The sequence below is a fragment of the Aulonocara stuartgranti genome (assembly GCF_965226115.1).
Source record: "Aulonocara stuartgranti genome assembly, chromosome: 15".
NCBI classification, from domain to species: Eukaryota; Metazoa; Chordata; class Actinopteri; order Cichliformes; family Cichlidae; genus Aulonocara; species Aulonocara stuartgranti.
This window is the reverse complement of record NC_138951.1, coordinates 8,516,660-8,533,687: the sequence shown is the minus strand read 5'-3', so window position 1 is coordinate 8,533,687 and position 17,028 is coordinate 8,516,660. Positions and strand designations below refer to the sequence as shown.

At 39.3% G+C, this 17,028-nt stretch overlaps 2 protein-coding genes across 7 annotated transcripts; one reads left to right on the top strand and one right to left on the bottom strand.

The window, feature by feature from the left end:
• The first annotated feature begins 717 nt into the window (after positions 1-717).
• Positions 718-6,127, top strand: tbpl1 (TBP-like 1). Of its 6 annotated transcripts, none has more exons than XM_082505119.1 (8): positions 718-812; positions 1,416-1,515; positions 1,766-2,011; positions 2,110-2,192; positions 3,276-3,339; positions 3,648-3,751; positions 4,271-4,365; positions 4,740-6,127. In XM_082505119.1, the coding sequence occupies exons 3-8, from the start codon at positions 1,877-1,879 to the stop codon at positions 4,820-4,822; spliced, it is 564 nt and encodes a 187-aa protein (XP_082361245.1). In that variant the 5' UTR covers positions 718-812; positions 1,416-1,515; positions 1,766-1,876; the 3' UTR covers positions 4,823-6,127. The 6 variants fall into 6 exon arrangements, with proteins under 6 accessions (XP_082361245.1, XP_082361247.1, XP_082361246.1 ...); XM_082505121.1 differs by having other exon boundaries at positions 719-812; positions 1,425-1,515; XM_082505120.1 differs by having other exon boundaries at positions 734-798.
• slc2a12 (solute carrier family 2 member 12) lies at positions 5,692-16,639 on the bottom strand. Its single transcript, XM_082505116.1, has 6 exons — positions 16,499-16,639; positions 15,614-15,731; positions 10,696-11,991; positions 9,997-10,119; positions 7,824-7,956; positions 5,692-7,564 (listed from the first exon to the last, which is right to left on the bottom strand). The coding sequence occupies exons 2-6, from the start codon at positions 15,708-15,710 to the stop codon at positions 7,477-7,479; spliced, it is 1,737 nt and encodes a 578-aa protein (XP_082361242.1). The 5' UTR covers positions 15,711-15,731; positions 16,499-16,639; the 3' UTR covers positions 5,692-7,476.
• Positions 16,640-17,028: the final 389 nt, after the last annotated feature.

Genomic DNA, 17,028 nt, shown 5'->3' with positions numbered 1-17,028 from the left:
AATAAAATGACTTCAGTACTGGTGTAATCTTTCCATGTGCATGTCAGGACTCTGGCTGCTGCATTCTAGATGAGTTTACGTCACCCTACTGATAATTTGGATAATACTGCACACAGAGCATTACAGTAGTCTAAGCTGCTTGATATAAATGCATCGGCTACTTTCTCAGAGTCAGTTTGAGGTAAGAATTTTCAGAATTTTCATATATTTTTAAGTGGCAGAATGCAGTTCTGGTGACCTTATTATTATGACTATCAAAGCTAAGATCGCCATCCAAAATCATGCCAAGGTTCCTGACAAGCTCATGATAAACATGAAAAAGTTTCTGTCTCTGACTGTTTGGATCAACAGTGTGTCTGTGTTCACCCCCCCCCCCCCCCCCCCCCCCCCCCCCCACACACACACACACACACACACTTACACACAAAGCTATATATTAGGAGTTCTTATTAAATTTTTGTTTTTCATTTTTTTGATGGTTTATAGTTTTTTCAAAAAAAAAACTGTATTATTGCTGCACAGTTGTTTTGCAGTGTTAGTATTATATATATATATATATATATATTTATTTTTTATTTTTTATTTTTTTTTTTTAAATGTAAGCAGCTAGGTACAACTTCGCAACAGAAATATATAGGCATTTGAAGTTCCCCCAGGGATCAATAAAGTATTCTGATTCTGATTAAATTATATTTTATTTTACGATCCGGAAGTTGACGTTAATTTAGCGCCCACTAGGAGCGGCTTTATTTTGTAAAACAGAAGCGGAAGGTGTCGTGTTTGTTACTGCTTGTTTGTGTGCGGAGGAAGTGGTTTGTCCACAAATTTTACTATTATCCGCCTTATTTGTGTTTTGGAATAACATCACAGAAAAAGCGAAAGCGGTAGCTGGATTCTTAAGATACAAACACCAGCCATTAACTTGCTTTAGACAGCTAGTCTGCTAGTTAGCATAGCTGACAACTTTTCATTCATTGCTGCCTGTGTACTCTTCTTTGTTGCTAGCTAACGGAAAGACCTCTTCACAACATTAGCTAGCTGAGCAGTTGCGAAATGTCGTTACCTCTTTGTTTTGCTTACAATCCCATATTAGTGCAGTTATTAGCGCAAACACCGACTCAGTGCATGTAGTTATGTTGAATTAGTTGCCGATTAGCTAGCAACATTTCCTCAAGCAAGCTTATCAGTTGCATGAGCTATAACGCAGTTTATAATACAAAGCAACGGTCTATACATTAAACGTGTCTATAAGTAACGAATTATTGACGTCGAGGGTCATATTTTGCTGTTACTTTCTTGGTTGTTAGTAGCAGTAGAAAGTAGCTAACGTGTTAGTCTGTATCGGTTTTTGTCGGGAAATTAGCTGGACGCTCAGCTAAAAGAATAATAATTGACAAAATAATATTTTCTTGCAGATATCTGAGTGATTCGTGCTTTGAGACACAGTCAAGTCTTTCAAGTGGAGGAGAACACCTTGTGGGCGAGGAGATAATTAGATGGTGGTGTGCAACTGAGGTGATAACCAATCTTCTTAGCATTTTTACTTACACTAACATACTAACTGGACTCATGAATTCAGCAAACACAAAATACATCTGCAAAATTCTGATATAGAGCAGGCACCGCAATACATATTTTTATTAATGAATGAATACATATTCATTCGTGTAGTGCAATGCCCCTTGAAGTATTTCTGATTTTAAATTTCAGAAATATTTAAAAAATGGCTTCATTTGGGTCTTTTTTTTGTTTGTTTGTTTTTTAGCCCATCTTGTCTCCTGTCCCATCGGTGCAATAATGGTGAGGGGTGGCATTTTTCATGAATAAGTGAGAAGAAAAACCTCTGTGGTCCTCTTGCTGCACCACACACTTCCCCATGGATTCAAGCAATGATGAGGCACTTGATATTATTATCACCAATGTGGTGGCAACCTTTCGGACTCGGTGTCACCTCAACCTCCGCACCATTGCCTTAGAAGGAACAAATGTCATCTATAAGCCAGAAGTAGGGGTAAGTGTATTGTTATTGGTGAAACTAGAGAATGCTGCATTCATGTCAACAGTTAGAACTGAGACATGAAATTGTGACTTCTCTTTTTTTGTCCTCAGAAAGTCCTGATGAAGCTTCGTAAACCAATGATAACTGCTTCAATCTGGTCTTCAGGGAAAATCATCTGCACTGGAGCAACAAGGTAGACTGACACTCATAATGCAACATGGATACACACACCTATACCTAACTAAATGTCAAATTATTTGCTTCTTTTGGCCTCAGAAGTCTTGCTACTTTATTTGTGGGGCTGTACTGCTACGTCCCTTATCATATGTAACTAATGCAGTTAGCATTTCTCTCACATGAGAGCTGAATTACTAGTCCCCCGAATGAAATTTAAAAGTTTTGATTTAATTTAAAAGTACAGAGTAAACTAAATACTAAATTGGTATAACTATGTTTCAATTTATCAGCAGTGTAGAAATTTCAACAAGGGTTTGAGCTGTCACTTGGGAAAGCATCATGCCAAACTCAAAAGAAATCGGGTCGGACTTGAGAAAAAGAATTGTTTATGCTCACAAAGCAGGAAATGAATATACAAAGTTATCACATTGGATATCATCAAGAAATTCAAAGAGAGCCACAGAGTACTTACACAAGTGTGGCAAAGGTAGGAAGCAAAAGATTGCAAACACTCTGGAAAGAAAAGTCGTGACAGATGTGTCTAAAGACCAACTCCAAAGACACTAGTGACTGACTTAGCCAAGTCAAGAATTGTGGTAACAAAGAAGACACTCACTAGGATACAGACCAAGAAAAGCTCTACTTCTGCAGAAGAGACATCTTAGGGCAAACTGAAACATGCTAAGAACAACCTGGAGAAGGATTATACATACTTAAAGTGAATTTTTTGGTCAGATTAAGGACTGAAAACTCCAATTAATGACTGGAGACTGTTATCCAGCAGCATCCACGCAATTGAAAATTGGCGTCGGGAGGCTAATGATTTTAACCCTGGTAGTTTTTGTCAAATATTTTTATTTCTCTGTGCAAAGTCAAATAATATAAGCAGCCCAAGTAAAACTAGAATGTGCATGAATAATACTTCTGCCCTCATCTGTATTAGCCCAGTTTAGAGGTTTGGATTGTAAGTATTACTTAATTACTCAAAAAGATGTTAGTTTCTGATTATGGTTTGTATACCAAGGAATTCATTTCACTGAGTTATGCTGCCATTTATCTGTTCTTTTCTCTTCCTTCTTTTTTTTTTTTTTTTTTAAAGTGAGGATGAGGCAAAGCTCGGTGCTCGCAGGTTAGCACGCTGTCTGCAGAAACTAGGCTTCAAGGTAAGAATAATCACAGCAGCTGGTTTTGCATGGAAATACACAGTCAATCTGTTATTTGTTTAAACTCAGCCTACCTGAACGTTGTCCCAACTATTAAGACCACAGAGTCCCCATCTTCTGATGGTTGTTACTAGCAGGGTAACGCACAGTGTCACAAAGCTCAAACTACCTGAAACTGCAGTTATCTACATTAAGGCCATAAGACCTAAACTGGATTTCTCCTTTAATTATTGGACCTAAAATAAAAAGAAGTGTAAACTCATAAATGCGTGTATTTTGTGTCTCATATGTTTATGCTGTCTGTTCAGGTGAGGTTTTCAGCCTTCAAAGTTGTGAATGTGCTGGCAGTGTGCTCCATGCCATTTGCAGTCAATCTTATAAACTTCACGAAGAATAACCGACCCATTGCCAGGTAATGCAGTGCTGCTAAGTCACAACTGTTGCAACATTAATTAAAATCAATGCCATCATTGTCATCGTCATTATAACTATCCTGATCAAGCTGTAGCATATGTTTATCCACAGTCTTATTGCTTTCTGCTGTTTTCTTTGGGTCGTTAGCTTCATGGTGTGATACCATATTGAAAGAAAATAGTGACAACTGTGATTTCAAGTCCTGACATGAGCAGCAATAATGTGCAAAGTGAACGGGGAATAAAAGTTTAATGTTTGCTAGTGGAGGATGACCTCTAGTGGTTAGAGTAAACCTCACCGCATTGAGTGCATGTACCTGACACTACAGTGGAGCAAGCAGGCTGAAGAAGTATGTTTGTGTGTACTCTAGTTGTTGGATTTGGATTACTGTTGTACATGCTATCTGAACAGAATATAGGCTGGCATCTAAACATGCATCAAGTCCGTTACTCACAAAGCTGTAGGTATAACTTTGCCGATGTGCACACATGTACTAAAAACTTTTTACCATTTACAGTTATGAACCTGAGCTCCACCCAGCTGCTACATACAGGATCAAAAATCTAAAGGCGACTATACAAGTGTTCTCAACTGGCAGCCTCACAGTTACAGGTATCTCACTCCTTACGAGGCTCAACACACACAGACACATTAAGTATCTTACCCCTTTTTATGTACAGCTAAGAAGGCACATTGGCTTAAGGGATTGAGGTCATGTAAAATGAAAGCATTTTATAACTTGTTTCAATGAGGAAAGCGGTTTGTAAATAAGCCAATTCCTCCAAGAATTTTACTCAAGCGAAATTGTTTTTTGTGCTTCCTTTCGTGTGGTGCACTGTTTATCAGGCTAAAGTTGAAACCCAAGGCGGTCTTTTTTTTCCTTTTTTTTTTTTTAAAGCTTCTATTCCAGTTCTGTTGTTTTTTCTTTGTCCTGATATATTTTTGCTGATCTTTTTCTGCTTTCACACCATCACTGGATGGCTTAGGACCAAATGTCCAGAACGTGGCCACAGCAGTGGAGCAAGTCTACCCGCTACTGTTTGAGTGTCAGAAACCCCGCTGCAAATGAAACGATACAAGACTAAGGACTCGAGCTATTGAGTACTCAAAACGGACGAAGAAGCACCTTATCCTTGGAATTGCTTGCTTTGGTTTCATCACTATGTGGCAACAGCCACAAACGTCTGAACTCATTCATAGGCTGGGCTTGGAATACCACACTTGTAACGTCCTAAAATGTCCTCGTTATTTTTTACAAAATTTTAACGTTGTTGTGGAGTTGTTGGGATCTTGTGATTTTAACAGCCTAAACCTGCAAATGTCTTCCAAACTTAATATCCTTCAGCAGGCACCCGTCCTCCTCACCTGACAGTGAAGAGGCAGGAAGTTATTTGCTGTAGCTTATTTGCTTTTGGATGTCTCTGCATGGACAGTTAAAGACCATTTTGAAACTATTTAAGATTTGGCTATATATATATGTATATATATATATATATATATATATATATATATATATATATATATATATATATATATATATATATATATATATATATATATATATATATATATAAACCGCCGTCCAAGGTTTGTAAAAGTCCTGCACAGGTACTCTGTATTACCCGTGTTATTGCTAAAGGAGAAAAACAGCAGACAGAGAAGTGGAATATTATCAGTGTACACAATGTAAGAGCAGGCCGATATGCAGAAACACATCCACTTACAACTTAAACACACCTCAAATTTACTTCCTTTTGTTCACAATAAGGCACATTTCATTTCTTGTTGTTTCTTAATAGTTTTAAGAACATTTTGCAAATATGCTTGATGTATTTTAATGTTTTGACATGTTGAACACTTCTCAAAGGTTAAGAATATTTTCAGTTTTCAAGTGACGAGTTAAGCTGTTCATTGAACACAACCACTTGTTAGACAATATTGAGGAGATTTTTTTATTAGCAGAGGACTAAGAAATCATTAAAACACTGTCCACAATTGCCAGTATACACACACACACACAAAGTAGCAAAAACATAACATGAAAAAGTAACTGACTCATAATTACAAAAGCAGCCACTCTGTGGAGTCGTACAAAGTTGTATGGCAGCACTAACACTTGTCGAAAAGGTTTCGTAATACATTCATGTGAATTCTTGAGGCAACCATGAGTGTTCGGACAGGCATAAAGGCAACATGTATGTATGTATGTATATAAATGCATCTGATAGAAAAAATGTTGATTAAAAGCTTAGACATGCTGTTTAAATGTGTGTATGATGGAGTACTTTTTGAACTAGTGTCAACTGAAAAATTGTGGCACTTGGATTTTTGTATTTTGTATAAAAAAAATAAAAGTGAACAGGCAACCAGTGGACTACTGTGTGGTGTATTTGCTTCCCTTTGCATGACATTGTTTTTGTGTGTGTGAACATATCCCGAGTACATGTGGAGAAGGCACTTCCCAGTTGATTTGTTTTTTTGTTTTTTTTTTCCCTAGAATGTCTTCCATACTGTCATTAACGACTGAGATTTCCATGTCAGGCTTTGCAAACACACATTGCAACATTTAAAAGGTGATGTAAGTCAAAGTACAGGTTATAAAATGTAAATGTTTTACTCGTGCATAGGGCATCCGCTATAGAATTTGTATTCTTAAACTCATTACAGCATCGTACTAATAAAAAATAAAAGAAGGAATCGGTCTAAATCACAATTCATGCCAAACATGGCTCCTGAACCTCGTGATTTGCTTTTTTTCGCCGATTCTTTTTAAACATTCAGTAGCCGGTCTTACACAGCTAGCTGCGTGTTCCCATAAAATGCAAATGAGGAGACAAACAATTCCTTCCATATTTCATGTGGGTTTTGAACACATCCACTAACATAACTGGTATGACTGGTTTGGCCCTTGTGTACCACGTTAAATATAACAATGGGCACCAATAAAATGACACTGTGCTTAGGAATAAGCTTGCCCTCCTCCAAAGAACGAGTACCAGTTTGGGCTATTGGTGTTTGATTTTAGTTAATATAATGCCAGATTTGCTAGATGAATTTTTTTTTTACTCAAAACGGAGAAAAAAAAATGTAAAAACTGATGGAAATCTGAGAAAAAGATTTGCTTTTTCTTGAATATAGCAATTAATACTAGAATATAATACTAGCTATGCTCATTTAAAAAAAATCAAAGGCTCCATGATGGGATCACATGTGGGCATCATCATCATCAAGAAACAGCTGTAACTACAGCCAATATAGCGACGTAGATGAGATGATTGTTGCTGAACTGCAGGCTCCTTCAGTGACAGACTGCTGCATCCTAGATGCATGAAGGAGCGTTTCCACAGGTCCTTCCTCCCTGCAGCTGTCAGACTGTACAATCAGAACTGCTCCCAACAAACATAGATGTTTACATCTGCGCTGTAACTGCAATAAGTTAATTAACTAATTCGCACTACAACCTGGTTTGCCTCTTACCTGTAGTTATTTTTATTTAATTTAATAACTGTACAGTACTCTGTTTATAATAACCATTGTCCTTAATGTAAATATGTAAGAAAAATTGTGTATGTTTCTGTTCCGTGTCCTGTGTACTGTTTGTTTGTATATGTGTCTTTTTGGCTGCTGTTACAACCAAATTTCCCCTTGTGGGACAATTAAAGGATTATTCTAGATATATGGATATTTTTGATTGTATATTGTCTTGATCGTTGCTCTTGACTCTCAGGACAGTTGTTGTGTAGGTTTGCTGTCCCTGATCAGGCTCTCTTGAGGCTGAACCGGCCTGGAAATTCTCACCTTAAAAGTCTTCCTGTTAAACAGGGAGGGGAGAAACAGAAGGTAAAAATCACTTTCACAAACCAGTTTACTAGATGTTGATGGCATAGACGTCGAATGTTCAAATTCAAATTCTATTTGTCACATACACAGTCATACACAGTACGATATGCAGTGAAATGCTTAGACTGCTCGTGACCTAAAGAAAAAAAGACTGAATAGGATAGGAAATAAATATGAAAATTAAAATGAAGGGTAAAGGGTAAATTTAGCTAGGAAGTGTTACCACTCACTTCTTAGCTAGCTCTTTTGAGATCTCCTCCAGTGTGCGACCTTTGGTGTCAGGGACAAAGAGGACGACGAATACCAGCAGAACAAAGCTCATGGTGGAGTACAGGAACATAACATTGGGCACACCGATGTTTTCTTTAAAAAACAAAAAACAAAACAATTAATATAATGCAATACCATACTTGCTGCATAAGCAACCCCGTTTCCCAAAAAATTGAGACATTATGTAAAAAAATAAAATAAATAAGAAATGATTTGCAAATCATCCAAATTTAATTTAAAAAGTCCAAATGTTGATACTGATGAATTTTATACGCATGTTCATTTTCCTTCAATAGACCAACAACACGTCCAAGCTATATACCACTATCTTACTATGAAACCTGGGATAACAATTAAGTTCCATGATTGCCCACAATGTTCAGGCAGCAGCGTATTAAAAGCAAAAACTGAAATTTGCACCATGAGTTCAGGAATTTGTAAGACCATATGAGTGCACTACAATATATGACATGCATAACTTGCACATCTTTGAATGGATTATAGCTGAGCAATGTATACAAGGACATCAGATGTTGCCATCTGGTCAACATCTACTTCAAGGAAGTTCTTGCTTATTTCAGCAAGCCATTGCCAAACCACGCTTAAACAAAAATCTTCAAACAGTATAGCGCAGTAACTCAGCTGATTAAGCAAAAATGTTTGACTGTTTGTGTTACCATAGCAACACTACTTGTCACACACTAAATAGCGCTACTACACCTCTGAGTGTTCCCTTTTTTTAATTAAATATTTACCTGTCAGACTTACAGACTGACTTACATAAGGAGACAAAAGGTCCCTAATTTGCATGTTGCAGCAGTAATTATACAGTTTGGAACTTGCCCTTTAGCATGAATGGTAGGACTGCTTTGAGCTTTGTTTGTGTAGCCACCCTACATATGACAGGGAGCAGTATTTAAATGCTATGCTTACTTAAAAAAGACAATGTCAACACATACACATACCGCATTGTTACAATAGTATGACTAAAAGGTAAAAGAGTCCAGGAGCTAAACTGGCTTCTTTCTTGCAGTCCAGACTTGTCAATCATAAAAGATACACACAAACATTTGGCATTTTAGGAAACCAGAGGAACAGGTCTGCAATTGCTTTGAACTTTTCTCATTTTTGACATTTGGGCAACACAGCGATGCACTGGTAACGCTCATAGTAAGGTTTCTTATTTAAAAACCTCTGGACGCTTCTGTTTCTTTCCACAAGATTAACGATTTAAAGTCAAATTAGTCACAAGTATGAATATAAAAGTCTGGGTTTGTCTGTTTTCTGACATAATGAGAATTTGTCTAGGGTTTACCCTGTCTCTTTCTGTATGACGACTATGTATTTTCATTTTTACATGTTACTAATAAAGTAACATTTAAAATATAGCTGCATAACCTAGTTTAGGTCCACTATATAGGCAAATGTTTGGCAAACAATGCCAACCAGGTGCTAAAATAAAGAGATGCCAAAATGTGAACACTAACTAATTGGGTTAGGTGTGGTCTTGGGCTTGATCTTGGCAGTTCTGTTGGAGGATAGTAAAATTGTAAAAATGTGTTTTTTAAAATGATTATCACTTGTCAAACAGAAACTCTGTGTTAATTTTTACAGAGTTTCTGTGAATTCTTGCACTAGTTTAAACATGTCTGGTGCAAATACATGTCAGTGTAGGCTCTCAGTCGTTCAGGCCATGGTAGTCTAAGGAGCTTGGAAAAGAAAGCGATTCGACTTTAAGTTCAAGTCTTTAAGTTTCTTAAAGATGTTTCACTTCTCATCCAAGAAACTTGTTCAGTTCTAAAACCAAATGGTTGAGAGTCCCAGGTATTTAAACCCAGCTGGAAATTTCTGTTTGGTTTGTTGATTGATCATGTGTCTCACCACATGAGGCAAGGTATGAAAAAAGGCATGGCTCATTATCACCAGAGGTTTTAGGTGAAACCATTGTGAGACCCAATGAGATCACCTGATGTAAGATGTGAGTGGGGGTTGAGGCACCAGGGAAAGGATCTCAATGCGGCATTGTAGGTGGCAGAGAGTTGGTGTCGTGTAAGTATAGCTGCTGTAAGTATAGCACATACCACAACTAGCTAGAACCTACAATTTATAAATTATAAGTAATAAAGTACTCACCCGTGATGGTGAGGAAGGTCATGGAGATCAGCAGATTTGTGGCCCAGTTTACAGCTGACACCACCGATACAGCTCTACCTCTGACTCCCATCGGAAAGATCTCACTGAGAACGACGTACACCACTAAAAAGAGATAAAGGACAAAAAAAAGAGGGGTATAAGAAACTCAGTCTAACTCGTTTTATTTATATAGCACTACAAGGATTAACACTGGGAAGGAATGCCCTGCTGCTGGATGCCAAAAAATGTAAGTGTAGCAAAATGCTCACACATGGAAGACTGTGTATAACCATTCCCTTAACCATTTAAGGTTAATGAGAGTTAATGAAATCTCACTGTCTTACCATAAGCTGACTATATTTGCTTTCCATCTCAGATTTTTGAAACCAGATGTCATGATCATTCATTAATTCAAACTTTAATAAGAGGAAAAACTTGACTTGAGCCCAGGAAAGTGTTTTTACCAATGCCGAAAACATTGGATTAACTTTCCATACACTTCTAAATAACAGGAAGTGGTTTTTGCAACCACGGAAGTCGTCCATTAGAAAAAATGCATGTTTGAAGCAAATGAGTTAGCTTCACTTTTCAGACTCAGAAGCAATGTCCCTCTAGATAAATACAGAGACACTGCATGTGTATGTGAACCATAATGTACGGGTACCATAATGTAAGTACCCATAATGTACGGGTACTTACTTGGTCCAAGACTAATTGAGAAGGCTGCCACATACACCAGCAGGCTGATCAATGACGCCCACTTCAGTGAGGAAGACACTTCAACAAGAGTCCTTCTTCCTACTGATTCCCACACTGCATCATTCTCTGTTTTGAGCCCCTGCACCTGTTCAGTGTTCCACTGGTTTTCCAGGTGGGTAGACAAAGTGCCACTATTCTCAAAGTCTGTGAAGGTTTCGTTTAAATCCCATGGCATATGCGTGTTGTTTAGAGGGCTTTGGCTATTGCACAGGCTTGTGAGGTGAGTGTGACTTTGTAGAGTCAATGTACCAAGGGCAGCCAGCGACAATCCCATAGCGACAGCACCCACACACAAAAAGCTCTTGGGTCCCAATCGGTCGACCAGCAACACGGCAGGGATGGTACCAACTACTTTTACGACTCCGAACCCCGTGGAGGCCAGGGTTGCTGCAGCATCACTGTTGAAGCCAACGCTGTGGAGAAGTGGCGAAGCATAGGAAAGGATGTTGGGCTGTCCAGTAGCCTGCTGGAGGAAGACTAAGGCCACACCTATTAGGAGCCGTGAACGCAGATTAGCTTTGGCACTGAAAAGCTCCAAGAAGCTATGCTCTGATTCTTCTTTCAGTCCAACCTGGATATCCCTGAGCTCCACTTCCACACGCTCCTTACTTACGCATCTCATTCTGGCCAACACTTTCTTCGCCCGCTCCACTTTGCCCTGAGCAACGAGGAAGCGTGGACTGGGTGGGAGGAATATGAGCGCACCTATTTGCAGGAGTGCTGGAGGAATTACTAGTCCAAATGTATAGACCCAGCCATGAGGTACGGTAGCAAAGGCGTAACTACAGCCGAATCCCAGCATTACACCAACAACCAACATCAACTCGTACAGCGTCACCAGGAGACCCCTCCTCTCCCTCGGTGAGATCTCTGCAATGTACAAACAAGCTGCTGTCCCTGAAAGAGATGTTCCCATGCCCACAATTACACGGCCAAGTGTCAGTGCAACAAAAGAAGCCACAGCGATGAGCACAACGGTGCCGCCAACTACTAGAACAGCACTCAGGAGCAAAGAGCAGCGTCGGCCGTAGCGATCTAAAAATGTTCCTCCGGCCAGGCAGACGAGGAGTGCACCGAGCAGGTGGGAGCTGACCAGCAGTTCCTGTTCCCTGCAGGAGAGAGAGAGGAGGCCCCGCAGCTGCAGCAGGACCCCAGAGGTCAGCCCCATTTCATAGCCCAACATCAGGCCGCTCAGAGAGGCCGCTATGGCTGCAACCACCACCAGCCAGCTGCAGCCTGCAGAAAGGGACAGAAATACAGAGAACACAGTGAGAGAATGTATCTTAAGATGATAGCTATACTGAATTAAGCGCCAAGTGCAAGTTTCCAATCTCCTAGCTTCACTTTTTGTCCCAAAAAAACAAGACCAAGATTGTAGGTTAACCCAGCAAGTGGGCCTAGTTTTATTGTGTTGTGTTTTTCGAACATTATCAGTAATACAGAGAAATACAGAGAAAGGGTTGTGGGCTACATAAGGTAAGAGGTGCGTCTAGAGTATCCAGGTCCTCTTGTCCCACATTCTGTGACAAAGTTCCACATTTGGACTGGCTCAAGTCAATGCCGCTCAACAGGGAAAATGGCATGTAAGAATGAAGTCACAATATGTGTCAATAATGCCTTTTTTGGCCTTAGTAACGTGTCCCGACATCATCCCTGTTCATTCTAGGTGGGATCCATGACAAGGCTAACAGTCATTTACACTCATACCTACAGTCAGCTTAGAAATAAATCAGCTAAACTAACACACATCACTTTGGAGTTTCAACATACAAAGCCAGATGTTTCCTGCACAGGTGCTAATCACTGCACCCCCATGCCATCGCCAGAAACAGCCATTTAGTCTAGAATGGAGGAACAGGTTGAACCTTATTTGATTGGCCACAAAACGGACTCTGCCCCAGGTAAAATGCTTTTACAACATGTTACCAAATTCCTAAAACAGCTTCCAGAACACATGTATCTGCCTGTAAACCAGATAAGATTAAAAGTTTTTATATAGCATTTGACTACCTCAAAAGATTAAAAACTCACTTAAGGTGATCTGATACCATCTAATGTTTTCTTATGCAAGGACACAGTGCTGTGGCTTCATTTATTAAAGTTACAGTGTGTAAAATCTTACCACTAGATGTCTGTAGACTGGAGACTGCAATCAACTGAACTGTTTTCCTATCCCTCCCAATTCAAGTCCACCATCCTAGCTATGGTGGCCACAATAGAACAAATGTCTCTGACTGCTGTTCAGTTGTAGTGAGTGTGAATGTAACAGTGTTGGATTCGGACACTTAGCAAATAAACTCTCATACGATGTGTGAATGTAATCAAACTGTTTGCCAGAGGGACCGTGAGATACTAATGCTAATAACCAGCAGTTGACGGGGGTGCAGTCGTGTTAGGCTGTCCTGCCAAAACACAATTAGAAGGGACGACCACTTTATTCAGTGTGGTGGAATGACATGGCTGCTTCCACAAACTGTTTCTGTGTATTTTTAATGTATTAATTCTAAGTTTTTGCAAATGTATCAATTCATAATTTATACAAAATTAGGATATATAATTATAAACTTACCTATATATCTTAGTGAGTACAATATTATTATTTTTCGATTAAACAGATTAACCTCTGTATCTTTAACAAAGGCTCATGAGAATTTTATGTATACTTGATAATATCCCTTAAGCAGCTACAAGCAACCGCTGGTCCTTTTTATTTGGTGGTTATGGCCTGTTGCAAAGACTAGTAGGAAATATTAACATCTTGAACTAGTATGTCCTAGACATGTTTGATCTGAAAAAGGTTTACTTGCAAACTAATAAATAGTTAAACATTTAGATTTAAAAAAATAACTGTATTCGAGAATGGATGCCATCTTCTTAACACTGCTTTGTTGTGCCTCACATTTAAACAGTAATACAAACAACCTGTATGGATCAGAATCAGAGTGTTGTAATATGTTCTTGTTTATAACTTGTCAAGCTCATATGCAGGATTAAGAACTTGGTAAACAGAGTGTGGAGGGGCAGTAGATGATATTGCGTAAGCTAATGCGGTACTGTGTCCGTTCACCTTCCACAACAAAAAAACTCTTAAGTAACAAATATTCAGTCAAGTCAGGGTTTACGAAGAGTCCTCAGAAGGTTCACCCGACCATGAAGTCACTTTATTAGTGCTGACTGTGTGGAATTAGTGGTCAAGGATCAGAAGAAGAATGAAGCAATCTGGTAAGGCTGTGTGTTTGTGAACATGTGCTAGGAGTGCTTCACGTTGACTAATAGATTATTGTTACAGATGAAAGAGGAAGAAGATGACTTTAGCATTATCTTACATAATGCATCATTAGTTATATTACATTAGGTGATAATATCCCTGCACCTGTTATTAACTGTACTTTCTAAAGCTATAAACACAAATGTGTATCTAACGACCACACTAGTGAGAGCTTTTATTAGATATGATTACATATGATTTTATTACACACGATTCAAGGAAAGCTAACACAGCTGCAAACTATTAAATGCTACGAAGTTTGCTTTGACAGTTCAGCTGCAACCCCAGCACTCAGCCTCATATCAGTCATTTCCATTAAATGGTTGTCTAATAATAGGATTTTATGTCATTTGTTAGCATGTCACAGCCTGTGATACCTTAACTCAAAATTCACACTGGCACACTTGCTAATACTGTTCTAGAGAACAACCCCACTTTTTTTTAATTTGAAACAAGGAATTGTTTATTTCCAACCATGTGCTAGCCTACCTTAGACGCACAAACACACGTTTACTGTGGCTGGAGGGTCCACCACTGGGAAATGTTTTTTGGCCTACCGTGACCTGTTAGCTGTCCTTATCTGACTACCAATGAAGTCCATGTACAGCAGAGCCAGTGCAGTGAAAGCAAAGTGTTTGCTTCTGCATCCAGGTCAAGTGTAAGCCTGGCAGTACCACACTTCAGTATCTGATTATCATAAAATGCACTCTTTCCAACATGTAGTGAAGGCAAATAGCAAGGTGACTGATGTTTTTCCAAACAGTGGGTGGGCATTATGTGAAGAATTTGTGTCACATTTTTGGCACATAAATACGTCGTGACTGAGACACAAGAAATCAGACATCAGCACCTTTTGGCTTAATCATAAATCACTGTTCGAGAAGCTCAGCTCCTGCAATTCATTAAACTATTCTAAGAAGCGGGTTTGTCAGGTTATCTGGATGCTGAGCTAAACCTAGCTCCTGATTGATGCAAATTATTACTTGGAGAATCAATATATCTCAGTTTAGTGACTTATATTTCTAGCGTGTAGTTTAGTCACATATGAAGCTGACTGGGTTATGTTTTTAACATTATGGATGGATACTTGTGAAGAGCCCGTGCAACGTTTTTGCTATTGTGCAACCAAGGTCAGCATGACCAGGACTCAAGCATAAAAAGCTGTCATAAACATGTTTTGGCTTAATCATAAATGAGTGTTTGAGCAACAGCTAATGTGAAGAAGTTGCTCATGCAGCAAATGCCTTTCTTTTGCTCCAGCTTAATAATCATAGGATTCATGTATCCATTCTAAGAAGCAGGTTTGCAGAGTTTTCCAGATGTTGAGCCAAATTATTACATCTCAGTTCCACATCTAGACAGTATTCCTTGAGCAATCATCTACATCTTCTTTCTCTAAGGGACAGCCAACACTGACTTTCACTATATGCATTCTTAGGGATTTAAGTGTTTAGCAATGTTCAGCAGAGAATCCCCCTTTTTTTAAACCCTATTTAGTCTTTTAAATGACGTAAGATATAAGCTCTAAACGGAACATGCACATGCACACTTTTAAACCTGATAAAAGACAACATCAGTGGCTGTTCATACCTGGTTCTCTGGGTGAGGTCAGCTTTTGGTTCTCAGCTGAGGGTTTGCTTGGGAGGTAAGAGGTCATCCTCTTGGTTTCGCTGCTGGACTCCATCATTAACCGCCACTAACAATAGACCTACAAACAAGTACACACCAGCGTATTTAAACAAACAAATCATTGTGCAAAGGCAAGAAAAAATACAGCAGATATTATTCATGTTGCACAAGGACAGATACATGAAATTCTAATTCACATCAACATCCCAGGCATCATTATAAAATATTTATTATACAGTAACATGAACAGATCCAGACAGAAAAACATAATTAATCATCAAACATGATCCCCAGTCACAGGTGAAGAATCAGCTGATGCCTCTTTGTGGCTCTGGCTGGGCGCACCCAGGTTTCCCTGTCATACAAACCAGCTGTGTGAAGCTCACCACGGACAGCTGCAGCTGGATCTGTAAAGAGCTGACGACTGTGTGGCATATAGTTGTTTAAAGCTGAAAGTGTTGCACGTGTTTTTTGAAAATCTCTGGAAATAGCTATAGAAACTGTGCTCTCTCCTTTACCTGTGACCAGATACTGCACTGTGATCAATGCTACTTCAATGTTGCAACAGATCACTGTTATAATTAGTGATACTACAGACAAAGTCCACGATCGCGTGTTTTTCTGCCTATATAATATACAAGAGTTGAGCTAAACCCTTGCAGTGCACTTCTGTAGAGGCTAGACAGCACTGAGTACCAGGAATCACAGACGTCTTTAGTGCAAAAGCCCACGGCGCTCAAATACGGGTGTGTTTATGTGCAAACAAACCGTTTTTGCTACCTAAAAGTTTCTTAGAGCACACATTTAGGTTGTAATGACAGCCGAGTGCAGTGACATTATTCCTACCTGGCGCCACAGGCTTTCTTTCTGCTGTTGGCCTACGCCCGAGTCTGTCGGTCCATTCGTTCTCGTGTCCACACTTCCAGAGTTCCCCGGACTCCTCTTTCGCTCGTGTTACTGCACGCTCTCGGCTTGTTTTTGCTCAAGTATTTGCATAACCCCGCACACTTATTCCCGCACTACCAATAGAAAACTCTCCTTAGCCTTGGACCTCCTATCGTGACCTCTTATTGGACCAAAGTGTATCTCCACGTGCCCCTCCTAATGAATAATGCACACCCGAGTTTCTGATCTTTCTTTGATATGACTTCCAGCTGTAATCACAGACAAATATGATGTAGTGGTTTCAGCTGTGATTCCTAATATAAAGCAGGCTATAAAAAAATGCACCTGTATCAATAATGCTCAGTCACTCATAAAGGCACTGGATGCATGTGACAACAAGCAGTCCGGCCACCTGCTGTTTACTGAGTTTCCCATGCCCTTTTTCTTCGACTGCTTCAGTCACACCTGCCGCTCTTCACAGATGACAGAAT

Bases quoted from the DNA above. Each gene is read 5' to 3' on its own strand.
- slc2a12 (XM_082505116.1), bottom strand. From the start codon at position 15,710: ATGATGGAGTCCAGCAGCGAAACCAAGAGGATGACCTCTTACCTCCCA. The intron at 7,957-9,996 runs GTGAGTACTTTA...TGTTTTTTAAAG, and splicing joins GACCTTCCTCACCATCACGG to AAAACATCGGTGTGCCCAAT. The intron at 7,565-7,823 runs GTGAGTGGTAAC...CCTGTTTAACAG, and splicing joins TCAAAAGAGCTAGCTAAGAA to GAAGACTTTTAAGGTGAGAA.
- tbpl1 (XM_082505119.1), top strand. From the start codon at position 1,877: ATGGATTCAAGCAATGATGAGGCACTTGATATTATTATCACCAATGTG. The intron at 3,340-3,647 runs GTAAGAATAATC...CTGTCTGTTCAG, and splicing joins TGCAGAAACTAGGCTTCAAG to GTGAGGTTTTCAGCCTTCAA. The intron at 3,752-4,270 runs GTAATGCAGTGC...TACCATTTACAG, and splicing joins AATAACCGACCCATTGCCAG to TTATGAACCTGAGCTCCACC.